General features: G+C 39.7%; 2 protein-coding genes across 4 annotated transcripts in view; both read right to left on the bottom strand.

The window, feature by feature from the left end:
* Positions 1-768: 768 nt before the first annotated feature.
* LOC147358569 (olfactory receptor 4C45-like) overlaps positions 769-27,740 on the bottom strand; it is a 105,057-nt gene continuing 78,085 nt past the window's right edge. For 2 of the 3 annotated variants that reach the window (XM_086341709.1, XM_086341708.1), the window contains exon 2: positions 769-1,743. In XM_086341709.1, the coding sequence (XP_086197835.1) occupies positions 796-1,725 (930 nt within the window). In that variant the 5' untranslated portion in view covers positions 1,726-1,743 and the 3' untranslated portion in view covers positions 769-795. Of the gene's footprint in view, positions 1,744-21,701; positions 21,764-27,740 lie in introns of all 3 variants that reach the window. The other variant, XM_086341710.1, reaches the window with a different exon arrangement.
* Positions 7,289-10,022, bottom strand: LOC147358574 (olfactory receptor 4C3D). Its single transcript, XM_086341717.1, has one exon. The coding sequence runs from the start codon at positions 8,334-8,336 to the stop codon at positions 7,428-7,430; it is 909 nt and encodes a 302-aa protein (XP_086197843.1). The 5' UTR covers positions 8,337-10,022; the 3' UTR covers positions 7,289-7,427.

The following is a 27,740-nucleotide window of genomic DNA, read 5'->3' as shown; positions in this document are numbered from 1 at the left end:
TTTTCAGAGTCTTCTTTTCCTTTTTTGGAGTCTTAAACTACTTTAATGTACAGGTATTTTCTGCCTTAACTGTACAGATTTTATAAATGATACTTCTTTTATGCTCGCCAATATTCTATTTCCAAGTCTTTTTGCGAACTATGGTACAATTTTTGAAAGCTACTTCTGTATGCAAATTCTCTCTTCTTGGGAATGTGATAAGTAAAAAGTTGGGTTTTTTAATTACTGTAGTGGGAGAACATTTATAAACCTCTCAAACCAAGGGTGATCAGAAAAAGTATACTTTGATAAATGTACTTTTAGAAGAGTTTCTTTACTGTTCTACATTTTTTTCATGTATAGTTGCTTTCCCTCTTTTAAAATAAAACCACTCTAGCTAAAGTGCTTGGTATAATGAGTGTTCAAGAATATTACTGTTGATCTGTTGCATACCCACAATCAGGGCAACATTATGACTTTTGTGAGCCCTTGGTACTTACATCCTTATAGACCATTTCCTCCATAAAATATTAAAAATCATATTTTCTGACTGCATTTTTATATAGATGACTATAATCCAAGTTGAATTTAAATTATATTAATTTTTTTCCTGCTGTTTTCAAAATAAAACATTTCAGGGGCTCTTAAAACTATTGGGGGCTGTAGGCACTGTGTCGACTATGCCTTAATGGATAGCAACCCTGGCTTACAATATATGAGCCCCTGAAAAAAAACTGATCCAGACTAATACAGGAAATAAATTTCTATAAAATATCACTAGTGTTTTTTTTTTAACCTGAATACTCCACACAAGGTTTATTCATCACTAGTTTTCATTATTTGTCCCCAGAGCTTCTTCATGACATTTTTCACTTCTGCATTTCTCAGGGTGTAGATTAAAGGGTTCAGCATAGGAGTTACTATGGTGCAAAACACAGTCACAGCTTTGTCAATGGAGAAGGAGGTCGTGGGTCTTAGGTAGAGGAACGAACAAGGTACAAAGAACAGGATGACAACTGTGACATGAGAGGCACAGGTGGACAGGGCTTTGCGACGCCCTTCAGAGCTGTGAGTCCTCAGGGAGCGCAGGATGACAACATAGGAAGCAACCAGCATTAGGAAAGTTAGCAGACACAGTGACCCACTGTTGGCAGAAATCAGGGGTCCCAGAGAGTGAGTGTCCATGCAGGCTAGCTCCAGGAGAGGTATTAAATCACACATAAAGTGGTCGATGACATTGGGGCCATAGAATGGTAACTGAACCATGAACAAAATCTGGATCCCTCCATGGAGACAGCCTAACGCCCCAGCCATTCCAACCAGGAGAGCACACACGGGTCGACTCATGACGGTCATGTAGTGCAGGGGCTTACAGATGGCCACATAGCGGTCATAGGCCATGACAGCCAACAAGACAATCTCGGCTCCAGCAAAGAAATGTTCAGCAAAGACCTGAGTCATGCAGCCACTGAAGGAAATGGTGTTCTTTCCAGAGACCGAGTCAAAGACCAACTTGGGTGCTATGGAGGAAGAGTAGAAAGCATCTATCATGGACAAATAGGACAGAAAATTGTACATGGGAGAGCCGAGGGCTGGGCTGGTGAAGACGGTGATGGAGATGAGCAGGTTACCTGCCAATGTGATCAAGTAGATGATCAGAAACACAGCAAATAAGAGTGTCTGCAGTCCTGGATTCTGGGTCAGGCCCAGTAGGATGAATTCTGTTACATTGCTCATCCTCTCCATCAATTCATCTTGGTCCACCTGGAAAGATCACAATTTTTCTGAATGATGGCCTCAAATTCAATATAAAATAATTCATATGTACAGAATCAATCTATTTGGTGATACATAAATACTAAGACAGTTTTCTAAAGTGATTTGTAGTTTTCAACAGCGTCTTTTGGGGAACGTTGTTGCTGTTTGGTCACTAAGTCATGTCTGTCTGTTTTGTGACCCCATTAACTGTAGGCCACCAGGCTCCTTTGTCCATGGGCTTTCCCAGGCCAGAATACTGGAGTGGGTTGCCATTTCCTCTACAATGGATCTTCCCAACCCTGGGATCAAACCCATGTTTCCTGCATTGGCAGGCAGATTCATCTACCACTGAGCACCAAGGAAGCCTGTTGGGAACATTATAGTGTTTCTTATTGATATTTTCTCATCATTACATCCAAATTCATTCTTAGAAAGTTTAACCTTCACTACACATAATCTAACTACAACAATTATTTCAGTGAAACAAAATTGGCTAAATTAAGTTAACCTTTCTTAAATGGCAGAAAAAAGAATTAGTTATCACTAACCTGGACTGGTTAACTGGAGATTCCTCAGTTTTTAAATTAACCACAGTCATTGTTTTCTCCCCACCAGGCATTTGCCCCACAGCTGCAAATAGACTACGTGAACTATCAGGAGGAACACTGGAGTTCTTTGTCTCTAGACAACTCTCTCATTTTCGGGATTTACTCAGAAAATGAACTGTTAGTTAAGAAAGTGGTAGCTCTACGATTTAATTTTGACTCGACTCACTTTCTTGGCTTCTTGTGAGGTTATAAATGCATCTTCAGACATGCATTATAAACAATTCTTCAAATCAGGAAAAACTAGTATATGGAATTATAGAATGTATAAGTAAATCAAATCCATTTGATTGGACATGGTTTTCTCAAATCAATTCTGCCAAAGAGTCCTTGGGAGCAATGAGTCCCAAACAGATTTTCAGCTTGTTGATTTATGGCTCTGTGGTTATTTATTTCAAGGTCCTTCTTTGCAATTCTTTCTTCATTGACTGTAGAGAAGCGCTTAAATAGATTTTCACAAAGTGCAGGGTTTGGTACATTGACCTGTCAAGTCCTCAGAGGATTAGTAATTGGCCCTGTTGGAATCTTTACTGATGTGTTGCCAAGGACTTGCCTTTACCCCCATCTGGCTCCCACAAACAACATTTAGAGGCCAGAAATGCAGTTGAGCTGTGGTTAAACACATGCCTCTGGCTATAGTTAAGGCTGAGACTTGGTAAGGTAAGTGCAAACTTTGGTGACAGGGCCTTGTTCTTCATTTTGGCATTGATGATCCTGGCAGAGGATATATGGGGTAATTTTAGGCATAGGTCAGAGTTCAGAGAATAAATTTCTCTCTGAAAATATGAATGTTCTAAAGGGTATGGTTGCTCTGAGAATGGAAATGACAGTCTTCAAAGTTATGTGCCAGCTTATTCTGGGACACTGTGACATTTTTATAAATGATTCACTGAGGAGACTGAAATGACAGGAGTCCCAGTTCCCAAACACTGAGTAATTTAAAAGTCATAAACATATAAACTTCCTCTGGGATGAGTACCTAGGTGACAGAGTCTCATGGTTTCTGTGGTATTCTCATGGCATTCTCTCTACTCAGAGAGAGAATCATGGGAACTTACAGTAAATCCTAGGCCTTCACAGAGTAGCCATTGAGAAAATCACACCCAGCTAGTCTCTCATGAATAAAGATGTCCAGAGGCAGAGAATGGAAACACTACAGAAAGGAGGCTCCACCACTGTCTTCTGTCCCTCCGCTTCTGAAGTGATGAAGAGCCAGCTGGACCCCTGCACAGAATCACCTTTCTTTGTTATCAGCCTTTACCTTTATTTATTTTTTTTAATTTTATTTTATTTTTAAACTTTACATAATTGTATTAGTTTTGCCAAATATCAAAATGAATCCACCACAGGTATACATGTGTTCCCCATCCTGAACCCTCCTCCCTCCTCCCTCCCCATACCATCCCTCTGGGTCGTCCCAGTGCACTAGCCCCAAGCATCCAGTATCGTGCATCAAACCTGGACTGGCATCTCGTTTCATACATGATATTTTACACAGCCTTTACCTTTAAACCATATGAATGCATTCCTGAAGTTCAGAAGCCATGCACTCAAATCTGTCCACAACAGTTAACAACTTTGCTCCTGTTTGCTGCCAACCTCACTCAAAGTCTGTCCCTCCCCCTTGATTATTTTAGTCATACAATACACATAACGTGAAATTTACCATTTTAAGTGCACAGTTCAGTGGCATTTAATACATTTATTAATACGTTGTCATGTAAACATCTTCATAAGTTTTTCATCTTCTCAGATTGAAACTCCACATCCGTTAAATAATTGCTTCTCATTCCTGCCTTCCTCCAGCCCCTAGAAGCCATAATTTTGCTCTTTTTGTCTCTAAGAGTTTTATTATTTTATACAATTAAATAAATTGAATTATGCAGTATTTGTCCTTCTATCACTGACTTATTTTACTTATAATAATGACCTGAGTGTTCATCCATGTTGCTACAAATGGCAGGGTTTCCTTCTTTTTAGAGCCTGAATGATTTTCCACGTAAGTATGCACCACGTCAGAAAATCCATTCATCTACTGACGGACATTTAGGTTGTTTCCAAGTCCTGGCTGTTGTGAATAATGCTGACAGTGAAAAGTGAAAGTTGCTCAGTCATGTCTAACTCTTTGCAACCCCGTGGACTATACAGTAAATGGAATTCTCCAGGTCAGAATACTGGAGTGGGCAGCCTTTCCCTTCTCCAGGGGATCTTCCCAATCCAGGGATCAAACCCAGGACTCCCACATTGCAGGCAGATTCTTTACCAGCTGAGTCACCAGGGAAGCCCAAGAATACTGGAGTGGGTGGCCTATCCCTTCTCCAGCAGATCTTCCCCACCGAGGAATTGAACTGGGGTCTCCTGCATTGCAGATGGATTCTTTCCCAACTGAGCTATCAGGGAAGCATGAAAGTGAAAGTCGCTCAGTCGTGTCCAACTCTTTGAGACCCCATGGGCTATACAGTCCATGGAATTTTCCAGGTCATTACTGGAGTGGGCAGCCTTTCCTTTCTCCAGGGGATTTTCCCAGCCCAGGGATTGAACAATGCTGAAATGAGCTTAATAGTGCAAATACTTCCTTGAGATTCTAATTTAAATTGTTTTGAATAAATACCCAGAAGTGGGATTACAGGACATATGGTACTTCTAACTTTGATTTCTTGAGGAAACCCCATCCTGTTTTCCAAAGGGTCTGTACCAGTTTATATTCACATTGACAATAAGACAAAAGCCCCCATTTCTCCACATCCTTGCCAAACCTTTTGTTTTATATAATGCATGTTCTAACAGTGAGGGGATATCTCACTGTGGTTTGGATTTGCATTTCCCTGATGATTAATGTTGTTGAACATCTTTTCATATACTCGTTATTCATATGTATGTCTCTTTTGTAGAAAAACATATTCAAGTCCTTTGCCCATTTAAAAAATTAAACTATTTTTGAGCATGTGAACACTAGGTTAAAGTGAAAGTGAAATCACTCAGTTGTGTCCAACTTTTTGCAACCCCATGGACTGTAGCTTACCAGACTCCTCCGTCCATGGGATTTTCCAGGTAAGAATACTGGAGTAGGTTGCCATTTTTTCTCCAGGGGATCTTCCCAACCCAGGCATTGAACCTGGGTCTCCTGCATTGCAGGCAGACCCTGTACCCTTTGAGCCACCAGGGAAGCCCTTTAGGTACTAGATACCTAAGTTATTACATGAAAATAATAATTTAATTACCTAAAATTCATTTTGTTTCTACTGAATCAGAACATTTGGCAGACATTGATTCTTCTAGTTCAACCTGAGTACATCTCTGACAATTTTCAGCAGGGTTCCACATAGATACAATGGCCCTTGAGTAATGAATAGGGTTTCCTGAAATCTCTGTATGTATAGTCCATACTTTTTGAGTTAAATCTTTCTTCTGCTACGCAATGAGGTTTTCTACATGTTCTGTTGTGTTTCCAATAGTAACACAAATTAATGGAAAGTAAGCTGAAGTAGAATGGGGAGACAGTGACTTGGCCGTAGCTGGAGACTTGCCCAGCTTCTCCTTTACCCCCACTTGCTCGCTTACCCCCACTTCTGCCTGTGCTACAGACAGTATCATGAGTAAGAAGTTAAATTACTCTTTCCCCTGGCTTTATACATTATATATACTTCTGCGTTTTGCTTTCCTTCAACTTGGAGAAATCCTTCTAGTTAAAGGCTACCCATCCTTCTACAGTCTAAAGGGATGAATCAATGTTTAAAAAAAAAAAAAGAGTTTTGTGACTGTCAGTGAAAGATTCTATTAAATGACTATCTGCCTATTCACTTAAGGGAAGGAGGAAAAACCAATGCCCTGTCTTAAGCAATGTCCTTATAAATTAGAATCTCATCTGATAAAATACTCCTACCTACCCTTTATTCTCCTTATATTCAGGAAATGCCTGTGTTTATCTAAGTTTTAATAAAATAAAAACTGTCCCACCTACCAGTAGTCTACTATTTTCCTGGAAACATGAGTCTCCTTAAAGTAGCTAAATATCTCAACCTGCTGAGAATCTGATCAGTATGATGAGATGCTTGGATGGCATTGTCAACTTGGACATGAATTTGAGCAAAGTCCGGGAGTTGGTATGGGAACTCCCAGGGAAGCCTGGCATGTTGCAGTCTATGGGGTCTCAAAGAGTTAGACACAACTGAGCAACTGAACTAAGCTGAATGATAAGAAGTGGGGCCTCTCCAGCGGTTCAGTGGTAAAGAACCTGCCTGCCAATGCTGGAGATTTAAGAGGTGCAGGTTCAATCCCTGGGTGGGGAAGATCCCCTGAAGGAGAAAATGGCACCCCACTCCAATATTCTCGCCTGGATAATCCCATGAAAGAGGAGCTTGGCTGGCCACAGTCCATAGGGTTGCAAGTGTCAGACACGACTGAGTGTCTGAGAAGTGGAGCAGTGTGCTGATACCAGATCAATGCTCGATAAACCATACACCATGTAGGGGTATATGTGTTAGGGCTGCAAGTGTGTGTGGTCACATGTGCACACTGGACATTTGTTTCAGAATTTCACACCACATTACAGTTAGTATACAATCATGCTTATGTTTTAGTGTATAAACCTATTCTATACACTTCCATGACTTTAGTTCAGTCAACCTTAATTGTAGTCCCTGTTTTCTCAAAGTCCCATCACACTATGGATTCTAATATCACTGTCAGTATAAATCAGGTGCAGGTGAATCATCAATAGCTGTTGTGATCAGTACTCTGATGCGCAGTTGGAGGACCAGGTTAGTAACATTTCAATAAGGAGATTTTTATCGTGACTGAGGAAGGCTCCATCTCAAATACAAGTTGGGAAGAGAAATGTGGTGCTTCCATGCTCTGCGGTTTAGGACAAACTTAAGAATTAAAACCATGAAGGGGCATATACTCACTTGCATGGTCAACAACATAGGATATGGATATACTAGGCATAATTTCAAACTTTCAAATCAGCTTTATTCTGAAATTTTTTGATGATTTCTCAACTTTCACAATGACAGTAAGAATTCTTCTCTGAGAGTGACTGGTCATTTCTTTCCCTAGGTTCCTGTATCCTCCATCCACAATTGCTCATTTTTTCCAGAGATTTTTCAAGGCATTTTTCACCTCTGCATTTCTCAGGGTATAAATCAGGGGGTTGAACATGGGTGTCAAAATACAGTAAAACACAGCCACTATTTTGTCAATGGACAAAGTAGATGACGGCCGCATGTAAATAAATATACAGGGCATGAAGAACAAAGCAACAACCGTGAAGTGGGCCCTGCAGGTGGAGAGGGCCCTGCGCCTCCCCTCTGCGCTGTGGGACCTCAAGGAGCGCAGGATGACCAGGTAGGAGGCAGCCAGCAGGAGGAAGTTCAACAGGCAGATCACGCCACTGTTGGCCACCACCAGCAGGCCGATGACATAGGTGTTGGTGCAGGCAAGTTCCAGCAAGGGGTACAAGTCACAGACAAAGTGATTGATCACGTTAGGCCCGCAGAAGGGCAACTGCAGGACCAGCAGGAGCTGAACCAGGGAATGCAGGAAGCCCCCCAGCCAAGCCAGCCCCACCAGCAGGGCACAGAGATGCCTGGTCATGATGGCCGTGTAGTGCAGGGGCTTGCAGATGGCCACGTAGCGGTCATAGGCCATCACCGTGAGCAGGATGATCTCAGTCCCTCCCAGTAAATGGGCAACAAAGAATTGAGCCAGGCAGCCGTCAAAAGTGATGGCTCTCCCCTCATACAAGGAGTCAGCAACAAGTTTGGGAGTCATACATGAGGAATAGCAAGTATCAATAAAGGACAAACAGGAGAGGAAAAAGTACATAGGTGAGCCCAAGGTGGGGCTGAAGACAATGGTGATCATGATAAGCAGGTTGCCTCCAACAGAGACCAGGTAGACAATCAAAAAGAACACAAGCAAAACCCTCTGCACCTTGGGGTTTTGTGAGAGTCCCAGCATGAAAAACTCCGTGACATTTCTTGGACTATCCATGAATCGTGAGCTGCCACAAGAACTTGGGTGAAGAGGTTTACCAAGAAAAAATTGTTACTACCTCTTATAAGACATTTCAAAAATAAAAAATGGGGGAATTCAATGTGCAATACAATTAAACCAAATCCTGAATCCCAAAGCAAAAACATACATATTATTTTCTGCACTTCAAATCAGTAATTTTCCCAAAGTTCAAAGCTAAATCATAGACAAAATAACTCTGCAAAATATTACACCTCTTGCTTTGTAACCATTAAGAATAAATTCTCATTTTTTTAGATTGATATCTTCAAGGAGTCTTTTATAATAAAAATTATATATATATATACATATATATATATATATACATATATAAGTTCATTAAAAATAGCCAGTTATGGGAAAATAATTTTCCTAAATATTTTTCATACCCACACTTCCAACTCCCCATTGTACTGTTCAATGCACCTGGTTATCTTCTATATTTCCTCCACCATCCACTATAACCATGGAAATCATCCTTGACTTTTCCCTTTACTAGTCCATCTTATAATACCAAAATGAATCACTGCAACTTTTCAAATCTTATTCCTTAAACTTCATCCATTCTTCCATTCATTTATTCCTTCATTTATTTATTCCATAAACATTTTTGAGTACCTACCACACTATGGGCTTTCCTAGTGGCTCAGACAGTAAAGAATCTGCCTGCAATGAGGAGACCCAGGTTCAATCCCTGGGTTGGGAAGATTCCCTGGAGAAGGGAATGGCTGCCCCACTCCAGTATTCTTGCCTAGAGAATCCATGGACATAACAGCCTGGCGGGTTCTCAAAGGGTCAAACACACCTGAGTAACAAACGCTTTCACTTCACTTTCGCCATACCCAACCATAGTGCTCAGCACTAGATTTAGACTAATTAGCAAAGTAAGTTGATGGCTGCTACAATAACATCATAGCTGGTGTCTCCGTCATCTTCCTCACCCAGACACCTGCTCAGTGTCCACACTTCAATCACAATGATATTTATAAAACATAATCATTCAATCATGTCATTATCCAGTTTAAAATTCTTCAAAGACTCCTCTTTATATTCAAGATAAAATCCAAGCATTTTAGTCTCATTACAAGTCCCTGGACCCTGAAAACCCATCCATGTTATCCTTCAGCTCCCCTCCCTGTTCACTACTGTGGACTACCCTAAATTTCTGACCAGGGGGGAGGAGCCAAGATGGCGGAGGAGTAGGACGGGGAGAACACTTTCTCCCCCACAAATTCATCAAAAGAGCATTTAAACGTCGAGTAAATTCCACAAAACAACTTCTGAATGCCGGCAGAGGACATCAGGCACCCAGAAAAGCAACCCAACTCTTCGAAAGGAGCGCGACTGAACAAGCCTAAAAAAAAAAAAAGTGTCCTCCACCGTGCCCTTTGAGTCAGGGCGGAAACCAGATACTGAAGAGACTAGCAAACAGAAGAAGATATAACAGAGGGAAACGCCTTGGAAGCTACAGGCAATAGATCAAAACCCTGGGGTTACTACGGACTACATAGGAAGGGGCCTATAGATCTTAAGAAATATAAATCTGACCAAGGAACTAGCCAAAAATGAACTGAACCCACAACACCCACACAAAAAAAAACAAAAAAGTCCTAGATATATTTTTATTATTTTTACGATCATTCTTTCTTTTTTTTTTTTAATTAAAAAAAAAAAATTTTAAGTCCTCTATTGTTCCTTTAATTTTCACTTTTATAACCTATTACTTTGCAAAAAAAAAAAAAAGGAAAAAAAAAAAAAAGACCCTATTTTTTTCTTCTTCAGCAAACTTCATATATATATATTTTATAATTTTTTGACCTTGGTTTTTTTGTTGTTGTTGTTTTTGTTTTTTTCTTCTTTTCTTTAACATTGTATTTTTGAAATTCCAAACTCTACTCTAGATTTTTAATTTTCGCTTTTTGGTATATGTTATCGATTTTGTACCTATAGTTTTTTTTTATATAATTTCTGTGACTTTTTTTTTTTTCTTCTTCTCTGTTTCTTTCTCTTCTTCTTTTATATAACATTGTATATATGAAATTCCAAACTTTTCTCTAGATTTTTAATTTATGCTTTTTGGTATTTGATATCAGTTTTGTACCTGTATTTTCTTTATAATTTTTGTGACATTGTTCGTATTTGTTTGTTTGTTTTCTCTCTTTATTTTTCTTCTTTTCTTTTCTTTTTTTTTTAACATTGTATTTTTGAAATTCCAAACTCTACTCTAGATTTTTAATTTTTGCTTTCTGGTATTAGTTATCAATTTTGTACCTGTACTTTCTTTATAATTTTCGCGACCTTGTTTGTTTTTGTTTGTTCGTTCTTTCTCTCTTTCTTTTCCTTCTTCTTTTCTTTAACGTCGTATTTTTGAAATTCCAAACTCTACTCTAGATTTTTAATTTTCGCTTTCTGGTATTAGTTATCAATTTTGTACCTGTACCTTCTTTATAATTTTCGCGACCTTGTTTGTTTTTGTTTGTTCGTTCTTTCTCTCTTTCTTTTCCTTCTTCTTTTCTTTAACGTCGTATTTTTGAAATTCCAAACTCTACTCTAGATTTTTAATTTTTGCTTTTATGTATTTGTTACCAATTTTGTACCTTTAAGGACCCAATCTTCAGGACCCATTTTTCACTAGGGAGTGAGATTACTGGCTTGACTGCTCTCTCTCCCCTTGGACCCTCCTTTTTCTCCACCAGGTCGCCTGTGTCTCCTCCCTAACCCCTCTCTACTCTACCCAACTCTGTGAATTTCTGTGTGTTCCAGACGGTGGAGAACACTTAGGGAACTGATTACTGGCTGGATCTGTCTCCCTCCTTTTCATTCCCCCCTTTTATCCTTCTGGCCACCTCTGTTACCTTCCTCCTTCTTCTCTTCTCTGTATAACCCCGTGAACATCTCTGAGTGGTCCAGTTGTGGAGTGCACATAAGGAAGTGACAACTGGCTAGCCCACTCTCTCCACTATTGATTCACCTCATCTCATCTGGGTCACCTCTAACTCCCTCCTCCCTCTTCTCTTCTCCATGTAACCCTGTGAACCTCTCTGAGTGACCCTCACTGTAGAGAAACTTATCATCTTTAATGTAGATGTTTTATCAATGGTGCTGTATAGAAGGAGAAGTTTTGAAACTACTGTAAAAATAAGACCGATAATCGGAAGCAGGAGACTTAAGTCCAAACCCTGACTCCAGGGAACTCCTGACTCCAAGGAACATTCATTGACAGGAGCTCATCAAATGCCTCCATACCGACACTGAAACCAAGCACCACACAAGGGCCAATAAGTTCCAGGGCAAGACATACCAAGCAAATTCTCCAGCAACAAAGGAACACAGCCCTGAGCTTCAAGATACAGGCTGCCCAAAGTCACCCCAAAACTATAGACATCTCATAACTCACTACTGGACATTTCATTGCACTCCAGAGAGAAGAAATACAGCTCCACCCACCAGAACACCGACACAAGCTTCCCTAACCAGGAAACCTTGACAAGCCACCTGTACAAACCCACACACAGTGAGGAAACGCCACAATAAAGAGAACTCCACAAACTGCCAGAATACAGAAAGGACTCCCAAACTCAGCAATTTAAACAAGATGAAGAGACAGAGGAATACTCAGCAGATAAAGGAACAGGATAAATGCCCACCAAACCAAACAAAAGAGGAAGAGATAGGGAATCTACCTGATAAAGAATTCTGAATAATGATAGTGAAATTGATCCAAAATCTTGAAACTAAAATGGAATCACAGATAAATAGCCTGGAGACAAGGATTGAGAAGATGCAAGAAAGGTTTAACAAGGACCTAGAAGAAATAAAAGAGAGTCAATATATAATGAATAATGCAATAAGTGAAATTAAAAACACTCTGGAGGCAACAAATAGTAGAATAACAGAGGCAGAAGACAGGATTAGTGAATTAGAAGATAGAATGGTAGAAATAAATGAATCAGAGAGGATAAAAGAAAAACGAATTAAAAGAAATGAGGACAATCTCAGAGACCTCCAGGACAATATTAAACGCTACAACATTCGAATCATAGGGGTTCCAGAAGAAGAAGACAAAAAGAAAGACCATGAGAAAATACTTGAGGAGATAATAGTGGAAAACTTCCCTAAAATGGGGAAGGAAATAATCACCCAAGTCCAAGAAACCCAGAGAGTACCAAACAGGATAAACCCAAGGAGAAACACCCCAAGACACATATTAATCAAATTAACAAAGATCAAACACAAAGAACAAATATTAAAAGCAGCAAGGGAAAAACAACAAATAACACACAAGGGAATTCCCATAAGGATAACAGCTGATCTTTCAATAGAAACTCTTCAAGCCAGGAGGGAATGGCAAGACATACTTAAAATGATGAAAGAAAATAACCTACAGCCCAGATTATTGTACCCAGCAAGGATCTCATTCAAGTATGAAGGAGAAATCAAAAGCTTTTCAGACAAGCAAAAGCTGAGAGAATTCAGCACCACCAAACCAGCTCTCCAACAAATACTAAAGGATATTCTCTAGACAGGAAACACAAAAACGGTGTATAAACTCGAACCCAAAACAATAAAGTAAATGGCAACGGGATCATACTTATCAGTAATTACCTTAAATGTAAATAAATGGGTTGAATGCCCCAACCAAAAGACAAAAACTGGCTGAATGGATACAAAAACAAGACCCCTACATATGTTGTCTACAGGAGACCCACTCAAAACAGGGGACACATACAGACTGAAAGTGAAGGGCTGGAAAAAGATTTTCCATGCAAATAGAGACCAAAAGAAAGCAGGACTAGCAATACTCATATCAGATAAAATAGACTTTAAAACAAAGGCTGTGAAAAGAGACAAAGAAGGTCACTACATAATGATCAAAGGATCAATCCAAGAAGAAGATATAACAATTATAAATATATATGCACCCAACACGGGAGCACCACAGTACGTAAGACAAATGCTAACAAGTATGAAAGGAGAAATTAACAATAACACAATAATAGTGGGAGACTTTAATACCCCACTTACACCTATGGATAGATCAACTAAACAGAAAATTAACAAGGAAACACAAACTTTAAATGATACAATAGACCAGTTAGACCTAATTGATATCTATAGGTCATTTCATCCCAAAACAATGAATTTCACCTTTTTCTCAAGCGCACATGGAACCTTCTCCAGGATAGATCACATGCTGGGCCATAAAGCTAGCCTTGGTAAATTCAAAAAAATAGAAATCATTCCAAGCATTTTTTCTGACCACAATGCAGTAAGATTAGATCTCAATTACAGGAGAAAAACTATTAAAAATTCCAACATATGGAGGCTGAACAACACGCTGCTGAATAACCAACAAATCACAGAAGAAATCAAAAAAGAAATCAAAATTTGCATAGAAACGAATGAAAATGAAAACACAACAACCCAAAACCTGTGGGACACGGTAAAAGCAGTCCTAAGGGGAAAGTTCATAGCAATACAGGCACACCTCAAGAAACAAGAAAAAAGTCAAATAAATAACCTAACTCTACACCTAAAGCAACTAGAAAAGGAAGAAATGAAGAACCCCAGGGTGAGTAGAAGGAAAGAAATCTTAAAAATTAGAGCAGAAATAAATGCAAAAGAAACAAAAGAGACCATAGCAAAAATCAACAAAACCAAAAGCTGGTTCTTTGAAAGGATAAATAAAATTGACAAACCATTAGCCAGACTCATCAAGAAACAAAGGGAGAAAAATCAAATCAACAAAATTAGAAACGAAAATGGAGAGATCACAACAGACAACACAGAAATACAAAGGATCATAAGAGACTACTATCAACAATTATATGCCAATAAAATGGACAACGTGGAAGAAATGGACAAATTCTTAGAAAAGTACAACTTTCCAAAACTGGACCAGGAAGAAATAGAAAATCTTAACAGACCCATCACAAGCATGGAAATTGAAACTGTAATCAAAAATCTTCCAGCAAACAAAAGCCCCGGTCCAGACGGCTTCACAGCTGAATTCTACCAAAAATTTAGAGAAGAGCTGACACCTATCCTGCTCAAACTCTTCCAGAAAATTGCAGAGGAAGGTAAACTTCCAAACTCATTCTATGAGGCCACCATCACCCTAATACCAAAACCTGACAAAGATCCCACAAAAAAAGAAAACTACAGGCCAATATCACTGATGAACATAGATGCAAAAATCCTTAACAAAATTCTAGCAATCAGAATCCAACAACACATTAAAAAGATCATACACCATGATCAAGTGGGCTTTATCCCAGGGATGCAAGGATTCTTCAATATCTGCAAATCAATCAATGTAATACACCACATTAACAAATTGAAAAATAAAAACCATATGATTATCTCAATAGATGCAGAGAAAGCCTTTGACAAAATTCAACATCCATTTATGATAAAAACTCTCCAGAAAGCAGAATAGAAGGAACATACCTCAACATAATAAAAGCTATATATGACAAACCCACAGCAAACATTATCCTCAATGGTGAAAAATTGAAAGCATTTCCTCTAAAGTCAGGAACAAGACAAGGGTGCCCACTTTCACCATTACTATTCAACATAGTTTTGGAAGTTTTGGCCACAGCAATCAGAGCAGAAAAAGAAATAAAAGGAATCCAAATTGGAAAAGAAGAAGTAAAACTCTCACTGTTTGCAGATGACATGATCCTCTACATAGAAAACCCTAAAGGCTCCACCAGAAAATTACTAGAACTAATCAATGACTACAGTAAAGTTGCAGGATATAAAATCAACACACAGAAATCCCTTGCATTCCTATACACTAATAATGAGAAAACAGAAAGAGAAATTAAGGAAACAATTCCATTCACCATTGCAACGGAAAGAATAAAATACTTAGGAATATATCTACCTAAAGAAACTAAAGACCTATATATAGAAAACTATAAAACACTGGTGAAAGAAATCAAAGAGGACACTAATAGATGGAGAAATATACCATGTTCATGGATTGGAAGAATCAATATAGTGAAAATGAGTATACTACCCAAAGCAATTTATAGATTCAACGCAATCCCTATCAAGCTACCAACAGTATTCTTCACAGAGCTAGAACAAATAATTTCACAATTTGTATGGAAATACAAAAAACCTCGAATAGCCAAAGCGATCTTGAGAAAGAAGAATGGAACTGGAGGAATCAACCTACCTGACTTCAGGCTCTACTACAAAGCCACAGTTATCAAGACAGTATGGTACTGGCACAAAGACAGAAATATTGATCAATGGAATAAAATAGAAAGCCCAGAGATAAATCCACGCACATATGGACACCTTATCTTCGACAAAGGAGGCAAGAATATACAATGGATTAAAGACAATCTCTTTAACAAGTGGTGCTGGGAAATCTGGTCAACCACTTGTAAAAGAATGAAACTGGACCACTTTCTAACACCATACACAAAAATAAACTCAAAATGGATTAAAGATCTAAACGTAAGACAAGAAACTATAAAACTCCTAGAGGAGAACATAGGCAAAACACTCTCCGACATACATCACAGCAGGATCCTCTATGACCCACCTCCCAGAATATTGGAAATAAAAGCAAAAATAAACAAATGGGACCTAATTAAACTTAAAAGCTTCTGCACATCAAAGGAAACTATTAGCAAGGTGAAAAGACAGCCTTCAGAATGGGAGAAAATAATAGCAAATGAAGAACCGACAAACAACTAATCTCAAAAATATACAAGCAACTCCTACAGCTCAACTCCAGAAAAATAAACGACCCAATCAAAAAATGGGCCAAAGAACTAAATAGACATTTCTCCAAAAAAGACATACAGATGGCTAACAAACACATGAAAAGATGCTCAACATCACTCATTATCAGAGAAATGCAAATCAAAACCACTATGAGGTACCATTTCACACCAGTCAGAATGGCTGTGATCCAAAAGTCTACAAATAATAAATGCTGGAGAGGGTGTGGAGAAAAGGGAACCCTCTTACATTGTTGGTGGGAATGCAAACTAGTACAGCCACTATGGAGAACAGTGTGGAGATTCCTTAAAAAACTGGAAATAGAACTGCCATATGATCCAGCAATCCCACTGCTGGGCATACACACTGAGGAAACCAGAAGGGAAAGAGACACGTCTACCCCAATGTTCATCGCAGCACTGTTTATAATAGCCAGGACATGGAAGCAACCTAGATGTCCATCAGCAGATGAATGGATAAGAAAGCTGTGGTACATATACACAATGGAGTATTACTCAGCCATTAAAAAGAATACATTTGAATCAGTTCTAATGAGGTGGATGAAACTGGAGCCTATTATACAGAGTGAAGTAAGCCAGAAGGAAAAACATAAATACAGTATACTAACGCATATATATGGAATTTAGAAAGATGGTAACAATAAGCCAGTGTACGAGACAGCAAAAGAGACACTGATGTATAGAACAGTCTTATGGACTCTGTGGGAGAGGGAGAGGGTGGGAAGATTTGGGAGAATGGCAATGAAACATGTAAAATATCATGTAGGAAACGAGTTGCCAGTCCAGGTGGTGCACTGGGACGGCCCAGAGGGATGGTATGGGGAGGGAGGAGGGAGGAGGGTTCGGGATGGGGAACACATGTATACCTGTGGCGGATTCATTTTGATATTTGGCAAAACTAATACAATTATGTAAAGTTTAAAAATAAAATAAAATTAGAGGAAAAAAAAATAAATAAATAAATTTCTGACCAAGTCATGCTCATTCACACCTCATTGCCTTCCACATGTTATTCCATCACCCCACCTACTGCCCCATCCTACATACCCATTCCCATTTCTACTGACTGACTCTTAAACATCCTTCAAAATTTCCACAAGGAAAATGGTCTCTTCCCTCACCTTAGTCTAGATTATAAGAACTTCCACTGTCCACCTATACCATCTCCATCCTGGACTTTTGCACACTATGCTGTGTTGGTTTTCCTCTATCTTCCCACCCTACATTAGGAGCAGCTCAAAAGCAGGAATTTTTTGTGCTAAGAATCTCATTGCCACACCTGGAGCAGTGTTCAATGAATAGCTGTTGAATGACTAAAAATCTAAAACCAAAAAATATAGGAAACTTACAATACCTGGACCTAAGAAGGTTGATAGTTTCCTATTAGAATTTCTGTTACATTCTAACACAGCAGGGTGACAGAACCAATAGAATTCTTAACAGGTCATCTGGTCTGTATTTCTGCATCATCTGGTCTTTCTTCCCCCTGCTTTGATGATATGTGTGTTAAATGCCTAAATAAGATTTTTTAAAGTTCCTGCTGAGAGGGAAAAAAAAAACGCAGTGAGAAATTATCTATAATTTCATAATCTCTTCTTTGACTCGGAAATCTCCCACAATCCTCAGTCACCCAGGTTCAAAAGCTGGATGAGGGATTTCATTTATTTATGGGCTACAGCAGACTTCTTAAATCATCACTTCCCACACACTTTTCATTGGATCATTCTATTAGGTTAGAAAACTGACTGAGTTTCATAATTCTTTCTTTCCTAAGTAACACCATTTGGTGTTAATAGTGCCTGACTGAGTCAGGAGTGCTGTGTTCTGGTCCTAACTTAGCCAAGAGGTAACTGTGAGATTTCTTGAAATTCACTTCACCTTCCTGAGCCGTAATATTCTCACTTGTAAAGTGAGGGAAACTGAAGGTAAAGAGTGTTATCAAGACATAGAGAACAAACATATGGACAGGGGCAAAGGGGGGATGGGGTAAATTAAGAGATTGGAACTGACATATATACACCACTATATGTAAAATGTATAACTAATGAGAACCTATAGTATAGCACAGTGGGGGGAAATGTTCAATTAGTTTGTAGGACATATATTAAGTTAACCTTAAAAATGCATTCCAATATGCACTGAGTGCAGACAAATACTGTTTGATCCCACATATATGAGATACCTAGGCTTCCTTGGTGGCTCAGGTGGTAAAGAATCTGCCTGCAATGTGGGAGACCCAGGTTCGATCCTGGGTTGGGAAGATCCCCTGGAGAAGGGAATGGCAACCCACTCCAGTATTCTTGCCTGGGAAACCCCACGGACAGAGGAAGGAGTCTGGCAGGCTAGAAGTCCGAAAGAAGGGCTTGACTTATTCTACATGCACCTTGAAAGATGAGCTATAGGAAATCATAAGGGAAATGTCATATTCAAATTACTTGTAAGCCATGTAAAGCTGGAGTTCATTCACAGCTCCTGAGATTCACAGTAGGTTTGAAAGTCCCACCCACAATTATTAAACCCAAAAATACATTCTCTTGGCAGCCAGGAAGAAATGGATCTAGCAACAATTTAGCAATGAGAAAATTTATCCTCCATGTTCCACTCTCCTTGCAGACATAATCAACCCAAGGCACTGGGAGAAACTAACAGATTGGGACCGGCACTCCAAACATGTGTTGTAGTCTTCTGGTTATATGGCAGGTCATGGGGAGACACATTATAGGGAATCCATCATCTCAGGAAAACTATAACCTGTGATTGAGGTTTCAAGAAAATTTTGCCTAAGTAGAAAGCCTCACTCACCCAGCCTAAGTTTAGTATCAAAGAACAGTAGTCTATTGTTGTAAAAAAAAAAAAAAAAAAAAAAAGTTCAAATTTACACACAAGAGGGAAAAGTCTTAGTAAAAGGATGGAGGGAAGAGAGGCATTTTCTACAAACAGGAGCTTCTGGGAAGGAGGAGTCAGAGAAAGAGCAATCAAGGAAGAGAGATCGTTTGGGGCTTTTTTGTTTGTTTGTTTACAGAGAGTAAGAACAAGCATGTATTGATGTTTAATTGTCACTGGTTAGAAGGAAATGGCAACCCACTCCAGTAATCCTGCCTGGAGAATTCCATGAACAGAGGAGCCTATCAGGCTACAGTCCATGGGGTTGCAAAGAGTCAGGCACAACTCTGAGTCATCACTCACTCTGCAGTAAACTCTTCACATGCATTATCTCACTCAATCTCCACAATAATCCTTAAGATACATGTGCCATCTTTATAATGAAGAATCCATGTCAAAGACAATTGGCATGCTCAAGCTTACTTCTCATGAGCAGTAAGTAGTCCAGTCTGGATTTTAACTGAAGCTATCTATTTGAATACACATCAGGGGTTTGAAACAGAATGACCCTGAAGTACTAAATGGTCAATTGTGATCAACTGGAAATAGCAATAGATTCTGCCAGAATGAGCAGATGCTCACTCTGGGTAAAAAGGAAATTTACAGGCTAAAACATCATTAAACCAGAAGATTCATAGCTGGGGCCCAGAACTTAAAAATGTTATTACATTGAGGAATTCAACCAGATCCAAAGACCAGCCTGTCCTCTTTTAAAAACTGGGAGAGAGAAGTATCAGTTTCATGCTTTGTTATAATAAAGACTGAGACATAGGGTCAAAAAGAACAAAATTTTAAAAGCCCAAAATTTAAAATTCAGGGCTTTCCTTGTAGCTCAGTGGTAGAGAATCTGCCTGCCAATGCAGGCAGATTGGGTTGGGTTCAATCCTCAACCCAGGAAGATCCCACGTGCCGTGGAGTGGCTATGCCCGTGCACCCCAATTATTGGGCCTGTGCTCTGGAGCCCAGAAACTGCAACATCTGAGCCTACACCCTGGAGCCTGTGCTCTGATACAGGAGAGGCCACCACAATGGGAGGCCTGCTCACAGCAGCTAGGGATTAGCCTGTGCAGCAACAAAGACCCAGCACAGCCAAAATAAATAAATACACAAAATTTTTTTTTTTTAACTTAATTCCTTAAAAAAAAAAAAAACTCTGGAATTCTAATGGACACAAGTGATCCAAAGAATATTTTTATTCAAAAAGGAAAAAAAAATTACAGTATCAAGCCAGCAAAGGAGCAGTTTAGTGTATTCTAAAATCCCTGAGAGTGGTCAGAGCATTCCCAGTCCCTTTGGGATCAGCTTCCTTACAGACAGAGGTCCACATCTTAGTGGATGAGCACTAACACTTCCTAGAATTAATCAAATCAAATTAAAATAGCACTGAAATATGGGAAGAGCCTTAGACTCTCTATTCATTTACTCATGTATTCATTTATTCAACAGGTATTATTTTAGGTATTGGGCTAACTGATCAGGAAGCAGCAGAGGAAATCAGCTTGATTCCTCTTCTCACAGAGAGCGTGGTATTCAGTGCTGTGACAGACATTTGCCCAAGGACTGTCTGAGCACAAGGATGAGTCCCACCTCAACCTGGAGGCAAAGAGTGGGAAAACTGAATTACTCACAAGCGCTAAACTTAGTTCCCTGGGTGCTGAGCACTCTCAGCTTCTCACTGCACAGACAGACTCCACTCTCACCTGGGAGCCCTGCCGCTGCCACCCTGTGGCCCCTGGAAGACAGCCCCGCAAGTGTCCCTTCCAAGTCCATACCAAGTCTATTTTCCACAGTTCCTCCACCCATCCAGCTCTCCCAGTCATGGGACCTCTTTATTTCAAGTTCTGCAATGCCCTCCTCTATCACTAAGCTCCGATCTCGGACACCCAAGTTGTTGATTAGGGCCCATAAATTTCAACACACTGATTGTAACTGACACTTCCGGCCTCATCCATAATTGTGAGAGTCATAAACAAAGAAAGTCAAAAGAACATTTTTTACGAATGCTGCAGAATTCCAGAAGAAGGTGCTATGGAATTGCTAGGTAAACTCACTGATCCTTGCAGATAATGGTAGCTGAAAATATATTTTAAAGAGAAGCTGAATCTCTTTCAGAAAGAGCTTGAGAAATTTTGTATTATCTTGCATCCTTATAATGAGGGGCTGGCAGAGGAGAGGTAGAGAAATCAGGCAAAACATATTTATAACAATTCTGAATGGGTGTGGGACTCACTACCCTGGACTGGGCTATTCTACATCTGGTTCTGATGACAAGTTCTTAATATTATTAGATCCTCAGATTCTGAAATAGCTGTTAACCCATGGAGGTCCCAGGTCTTCCACTCAGACAGTTTGAGCCTCAGTTTCTTCATTTGTAAAATAGGGATGCCAATAATTATTCTCTACCTGCTATGGATAAGATCAGATGAAAAAAATAAATGAATAGATTATAGACATTGCAAAGCTTTAGGAAAAAACGTTGTTGATTATTATTACTTACATATTGTTATTTTTTCTTAATTCAAACCTTGAAAACAGGTATACAATAAGATTTTGAAAACTTTAATCAAAATTTAGAAAAATGAACTTTAGGTTCATTACAGACTATCAAATGAGTTCTTTCATTGTCTATTTCCATCAGAAATGATAGGAACTTTGAATTAAATAGAAAATATATCAACAATGAAGGAAAACTTACTTGTACAGCAAGGTTGAAGGACTTGAATAATGTGTAGTTTATTTTCTTGCTTGGATATTTCTCTAGAAAAAGTATTGAAGGTTAGAAATTTCTGAAATATGAGTTGCAGTTTTGGATTCTGCCTGTGGTTCCCAGCATCTCTCTTGTGACAATCACCACAGCACTGAACTCACTTAAAGCTGGTCGAGACCTGCTGGCTGTCTGGAGTCAGGGTCGGGAAGCGAGAGGCGGCAACACCACGCTTTAGATGACCCCAGTCCTAAAGCCCTGATGTCTGACCGCTTAGATGCAACCACTAAATGTATAACACCCACCAGAACGGGAACATCTTAATCTCATTGTCCTGGAAACAGGAACAATTGAAAGGAACTGACACCCTCCTCCCAGTCAGCTGGAAGAAGCTGGCAATGGACCAGGAAGTTAAACATTTCAGTCCTGTGGGACCCTGTCTCAAAGGCTACCACATATTCTGAGTGTGGGCCAGGACCAGCACATGGAGATACAGAGAAGTGGACAAAAGTGGTCACAAGTACTGAACCTGTGGCCCCAGGTTGCCCAGCCTTCGATGGTCAACTCTCTGTTATTAATACTATTCCAATAAAGCAGCTTAACACTCTGCCTTGGATTCCTGCAGAAAATGATTCTGGAGCATCTGGGTTTCTGCTCCAGGTTTCTCCCTTTAGGCAACTTATTTGACATTTAACCTTCTGTGTTTCAGTTTCCTCACCTGAAAAATGCGACTAAAATAGTGTTTACTTGGGAATTAACAACACAGAAACATGTTAAGAGAGCAGATTTTAAATATTCTCACCACACATCCAAAAAAGTGATAAGGAAATGGAGATGTTAACTGACCTATTGTGGTCATCATTTCACAAAATACATATATATATATATACATGTATATTATATATATATATATATATATATATATATATATATATATATATCAAGTCATCACATTGTATACCTTAAACTTACATATGCTACATGTTAATAATATCTTGATGAAGCTGGGAAAAAATGATGCCTACCTCATAAGGTCATTATGAGGATAAGATGAGAGTTTGTATCAAATGCTTAGAGCAATGCCTGGCAGCCAGTAACTGCTATGTAAGTGTTTGCTATCACTGCTACTGGTAGTAACACCATCATCATTATTATCTTCAGTGTTGCTATTCCCTAACCATGTGCTCAGGCTTCGCTGGTGGCCCAGCGGTGAAGAATCTCCCTGCCAGTGCATGAGACGCAGGTTTGATCCCTGAGTCAGGAAGATCCCCTGGAGAAGGAATCGGCAACCCGCTCCACTCTTCTTGCCTGGGAAATCCCAGGGACAAAGGAGCCTAGTGGGCTACACTCTACGGAGTCACAAAGAGTCGGACACGACTGAGCGACTAAACAATAACAACCATGTGCATCTCGCCACTTCTGTGCCACTGCAGCAACCTCATTGCAGCATACGGACACTTGACTGGATTATATGACATGAAGATAGCATAAAGAAAGTTTAGTAATATAAAGGAAATCCTGATGACCTAGAGCAGGTGAAACGGGGGCAGGGGAGGGGAGGCTCAAGAGGGAGGGATCCATACTTATGGCTGATTCACGTTGTTGTATGGCAGAAACCAACTGAACATTGTAAAGCAATTATCCTCCAATTAAAAATAAATAGAACAGGATGGGGAACACATGTATACCTGTGGCAGATTCATTTCAATATTTGGCAAAACCAATAAACTAAGTAAAAAAAAAGAAAATATTTTAAAAATTAAAAAAAAAATAAATAGAACAAAATAAAGGAAATCCTTAATATCAGGCACCAGTGCTCTCAGCGGCCACCAACCACACTCCCTAGACTCCTAGGGAGTCTCTAGATCAGGTCACCCCCATCTCTCGAGGGTGCTTCTTCCAGCCCCATCACATCTGCTGGATCTTCTCTTCCCTCTATCTATAGCCCTACATGTCTACCTCCAGTTCTTTGGAGAGAGAGAAAGAATCAGTTAGCATCCTTACAACTTCTTCACTCAACATAATCAGCCTTTTATTTTACTATACTTTATTCTGTTACTAGTATATTTTATTAGGTACAAATAACCTAAACAGTGCAGCTTAGATCTTCTCTGCCTCAACTTCTTTATAGAGATTCAGAGACCTAGATTTATAAAAGTTAAATGATAATGGAAATCTTTTTCTTAAAAAATCAGTGGAACCCACCCCAAATATGACTTTTGCTATCGTCTTTAGTATGTTGAAAGACTTATTAAGGCTCATTTTTTATAGCGTGAAACTGAAAATCTTCTAAAATGTTCCCTTCACCTCCCCTAATGGCCATAGACCACCTAGAGGCCCTCTTCCTTCTGTGACTTTTTCAGCATCATCACTCGCAAACGATGGCCTTCAGGGCTTGGCTCTAAATCTTAGCATGCTATCACACGGTGCTGCCTGCTTCACACGTTTGTCTCTTTCCTCCTCCCATTGGTCATTTTATACCCAGAGGGTACATTAGGGAACTGTAAAAATGACACTATAAGGAATCCATTATTTTTTCTTGAAATAGTGGGATATAAAATCTGGTAGGGACATTTGAAATTTTATAAATCTAACTTCTCATTTAAAAAAAAAAAAAGAGAGACACACACCTCAGAAAAGGTAATGAAAGTGTGAGGAAATGGTGGAAATTAAGAGCTAGGATCCATCTCAGAAAATGTACAGCCTTGTCAAAGTCACCACACCACTCTGAGCTTCATCCCATCTGCTCATCCTTCCATCCAAGAGGAACTGACACATTTGAGCTGGACATTCTATACAATGAGGTTTCAGGTTAAGGAGGGTCATATAGAAAAAAAAAAAAACATGGCTTCCTCCCCCATGGCATGGTCAATCTAGTAGGCATAATGACTCATTTAGGGGGATACAATTTGGGATCAGGAAGATTCTTCATGATTTCAACAATATAACCTAGGGGCACCTTGGAGTTAAACACTGTTAAAAGCAGAGACATTACTTTGCCAACAAAGGTCCGTCTAGTCAAGGCTATGGTTTTTCCAGTGGTCATGTATGGATGTGAGAGTTGGACTCTAAAGAAAGCTGAGCACCAAAGCCTTGATGCTTTTGAACTGTGGTGTTGGAGAAGACTCTTGAGAGTCCCTTGGACTGCAAGAAGATCCAACCAGTCCATCCTAAAGGAGATCACTCCTGGGTGTTCATTGGAAGGACTGATGTTGAAGCTGAAACTCTAATACTTTGGCCACCTGATGGGAAGAGCTGACTCATTTGAAAAGGCCCTGATGCTGGGAAAGATTGAAGACAGGAAGAGAAGGGAACAACAGAGGATGAGATGGGTGGATGCCATCGCCAGCTCAATGGACATGAGTTTGCGTAGACTCTGGGAGTTGGTGATGGACAGGGAGGCCTGGAGTGCTGTGGTCCATGGGGTCACAAAGAGTCAGACACAATTGAGCGACTGAACCGAACTGAACTGAACTGAATAGTAAGAATTGTGCTTTCTCTTATCTGTGCATTGAATTTTGCAAAGGATTGCCCCATCCATTAACACTTTTTTGATCAGAATGTTGTGTATTAATATAAGGCAGGGCAGATGTGGTTGTCAGTGTTCATTTATTCTGTAATACACTGGCCTTAGCAATCATTAATTCAGCTCAGAGGTCTAAGTTTCCTCATTTCAGAAATTCTCCCAAGTAACGGTGTCCCTCCACCACTAATGCAGTAGTTGTGCTGCATTCACCCTCTGCACCAGGTAGCTGGGGGCATTGTGGGGAGGTGTCCAGAGGTTAGAGACATGGGGCAGCACAGCAAGAGTTCTATCCAGGACAGCTCCTGGTCTCATGAATAGTGCTCCTCGGAATGGTCCATTCATCCAGTCCTTCCTAGGTGCCCCTATCCCTACCTCTTCCATTCTTCACGTTATCAAATAAATTCATTAGCAACTCTATTATCTGTATTAATTGTCATGGGCTAGAAATGCTGTTGTAGTACAAAATAGCCCAAAATCCAGTGGCCTAACCCCAGTGACCACAGCCTTGTTTAATTCAATGAAACTAAGCCATGTCATGTGGGACCATCCAAGACGGCTGTGTCATGGTGGAGAGGTCTGACAGAATGTGGTCCACTGGAGAAAGGAATGGCAAACCACTTCAGTATTCTTGCCTTGAGAACCCCACGAGCAGTATGAAAACACAAAAAGATAGGACACTGAAAAAAGGAACTCCCCAGGTTGGTAGGTGCCCAAAATGCTAATGGAGAAATAACTCCAGAAAGAATGAAGGGATGGAGTCAAGGCAAAAACAATACCCAGTTGTGAATGGGACTGGTGATGGAAGCAGGGTTCGATGCTGTAAAGAGTAATATTGCATAGGAACCTGGAATGTCAGGTCCATGAATCAAGGCAAATTGGAAGTGGTCAAACAGGAGATGGCAGTAGTGAACATCGACATTCTAGGAATCAGTGAACTAAGATGGACTGGAATGGGTGAATTTAACTCAGATGACCATTACATCTACTACTGTGAGAAAATCCCTTAGAGGAAATGGAGTAGCCATCATAGTCAACAAAAGAGTCCCAAATGCAGTACATGGATGCAATCTCAAAAATGACAGAATGATCTCTATTCATTTCCAAGGCAAACCATTCAATATCACAGTAATCCAAGTCTATGCCCCAACCAGTAACGCTGAAGAAGCTGAAGTTGAATGGTTCTATGAGGACCTACAAGACCTTCTAGAACTAACACCCCAAAAAAGATGTCCTTTTCATTATAGGGGACTGGAATGCAAAAGTAGGAAGTCAAGAAACACCTGGAGTAACAGGCAAATTTGGCCTTGGAATACAGAATTAAGCAGGGCAAAGGCTAATAGAGTTTTGCCAAGAGAATGCACTAGTCATAGCAAACACCCTCTTCCAACAACACAGAAGACTCTACACATGGACATCACCAGATGGTCGACACCGAAATCAGATTGACTATATTCTTTGCAGCCAAAAATGAAGAAGCTCTATACAGTCAGCAAAAACAAGACCAGGAGCTAACTGTGGCTCAGATTGTGAACTCCTTATTGCCAAATACAGACTGAAATTGAAGAAAGTGGAGAAAACCACTAGCCCATTCAGGTATGATCTAAATCTAATCCCTTATGATTATACAGTGGAAGTAAGAAACAGATTTAAGGGACTAGATCTGATAGACAGTGCCTGATGAACCATGGATGGAGGTTCATAACATTGTACAGGAGACAGGAATCAAGACCATCCCCAAGAAAAAGAGATGCAAAAAAACAAAATGGTTTCTGCCTTACAAATGGCTGTGAAAAGAAGGGAAGTGAGAAGCAAAGCAGAAAAGGAAAGATATTCCCATTTGAATGCAAAGTTCCGAAGAATAACAAGGAAAGATAAGAAAGCCTTCCTCAGCAATAAATGCAAAGAAATAGAGGGAAACAACAGGATGGGAAAGACTAGAGATCTCTTCAAGAAAATCAGAGATACCAAGGGAACATTTCATGCAAAGATGGGCTCAATAAAGGACAGAAATGGTATGGACCTAACAGAAGCAGAAGATATCAAGAAGAGGTGGCAAGAAGAACTGTACAAAAAAGATCTTCATGACCCAGATATTCATGATGGTGTGATCACTCACCTAGAGCCAGACATCCTGAAATGTGAAGTCAAGTGAGGCTTAGGAAGCATCACTATGAACAAAGTTAGAGGAGGTGATGGAATTCCAGTTGAGCTATTTCAAACCCTGAAAGATGATGCTATGAAAGTGCTGCACTCAATATGCCAACAAATTTGGAAAACTCAGCAGTGGCCACAAGACTGGAAAATATCAGTTTTCATTCCAATCCAAAAGTAATGCAATACCAAAGAATGCTCAAACTACCACACAATTGCACTCATCTCACATGCTAGTAAAGTAATGCTCAAAATTCTCCAAGCCAGGCTTCAGCAATATGTGAACCGTGAACTTCCAGATGTTCAAGCTGGTTTTAGAAAAGGCAGAGGAACCAGAGATCAAATTGCCAACA

Source organism: Bos grunniens, chromosome 15, assembly GCF_055505025.1.
Source record: "Bos grunniens cultivar Pamir isolate PY7600 chromosome 15, Bosgru_T2T1.0, whole genome shotgun sequence".
NCBI classification, from domain to species: Eukaryota; Metazoa; Chordata; class Mammalia; order Artiodactyla; family Bovidae; genus Bos; species Bos grunniens.
This window is presented reverse-complemented; position numbering and strand designations above follow the sequence as displayed.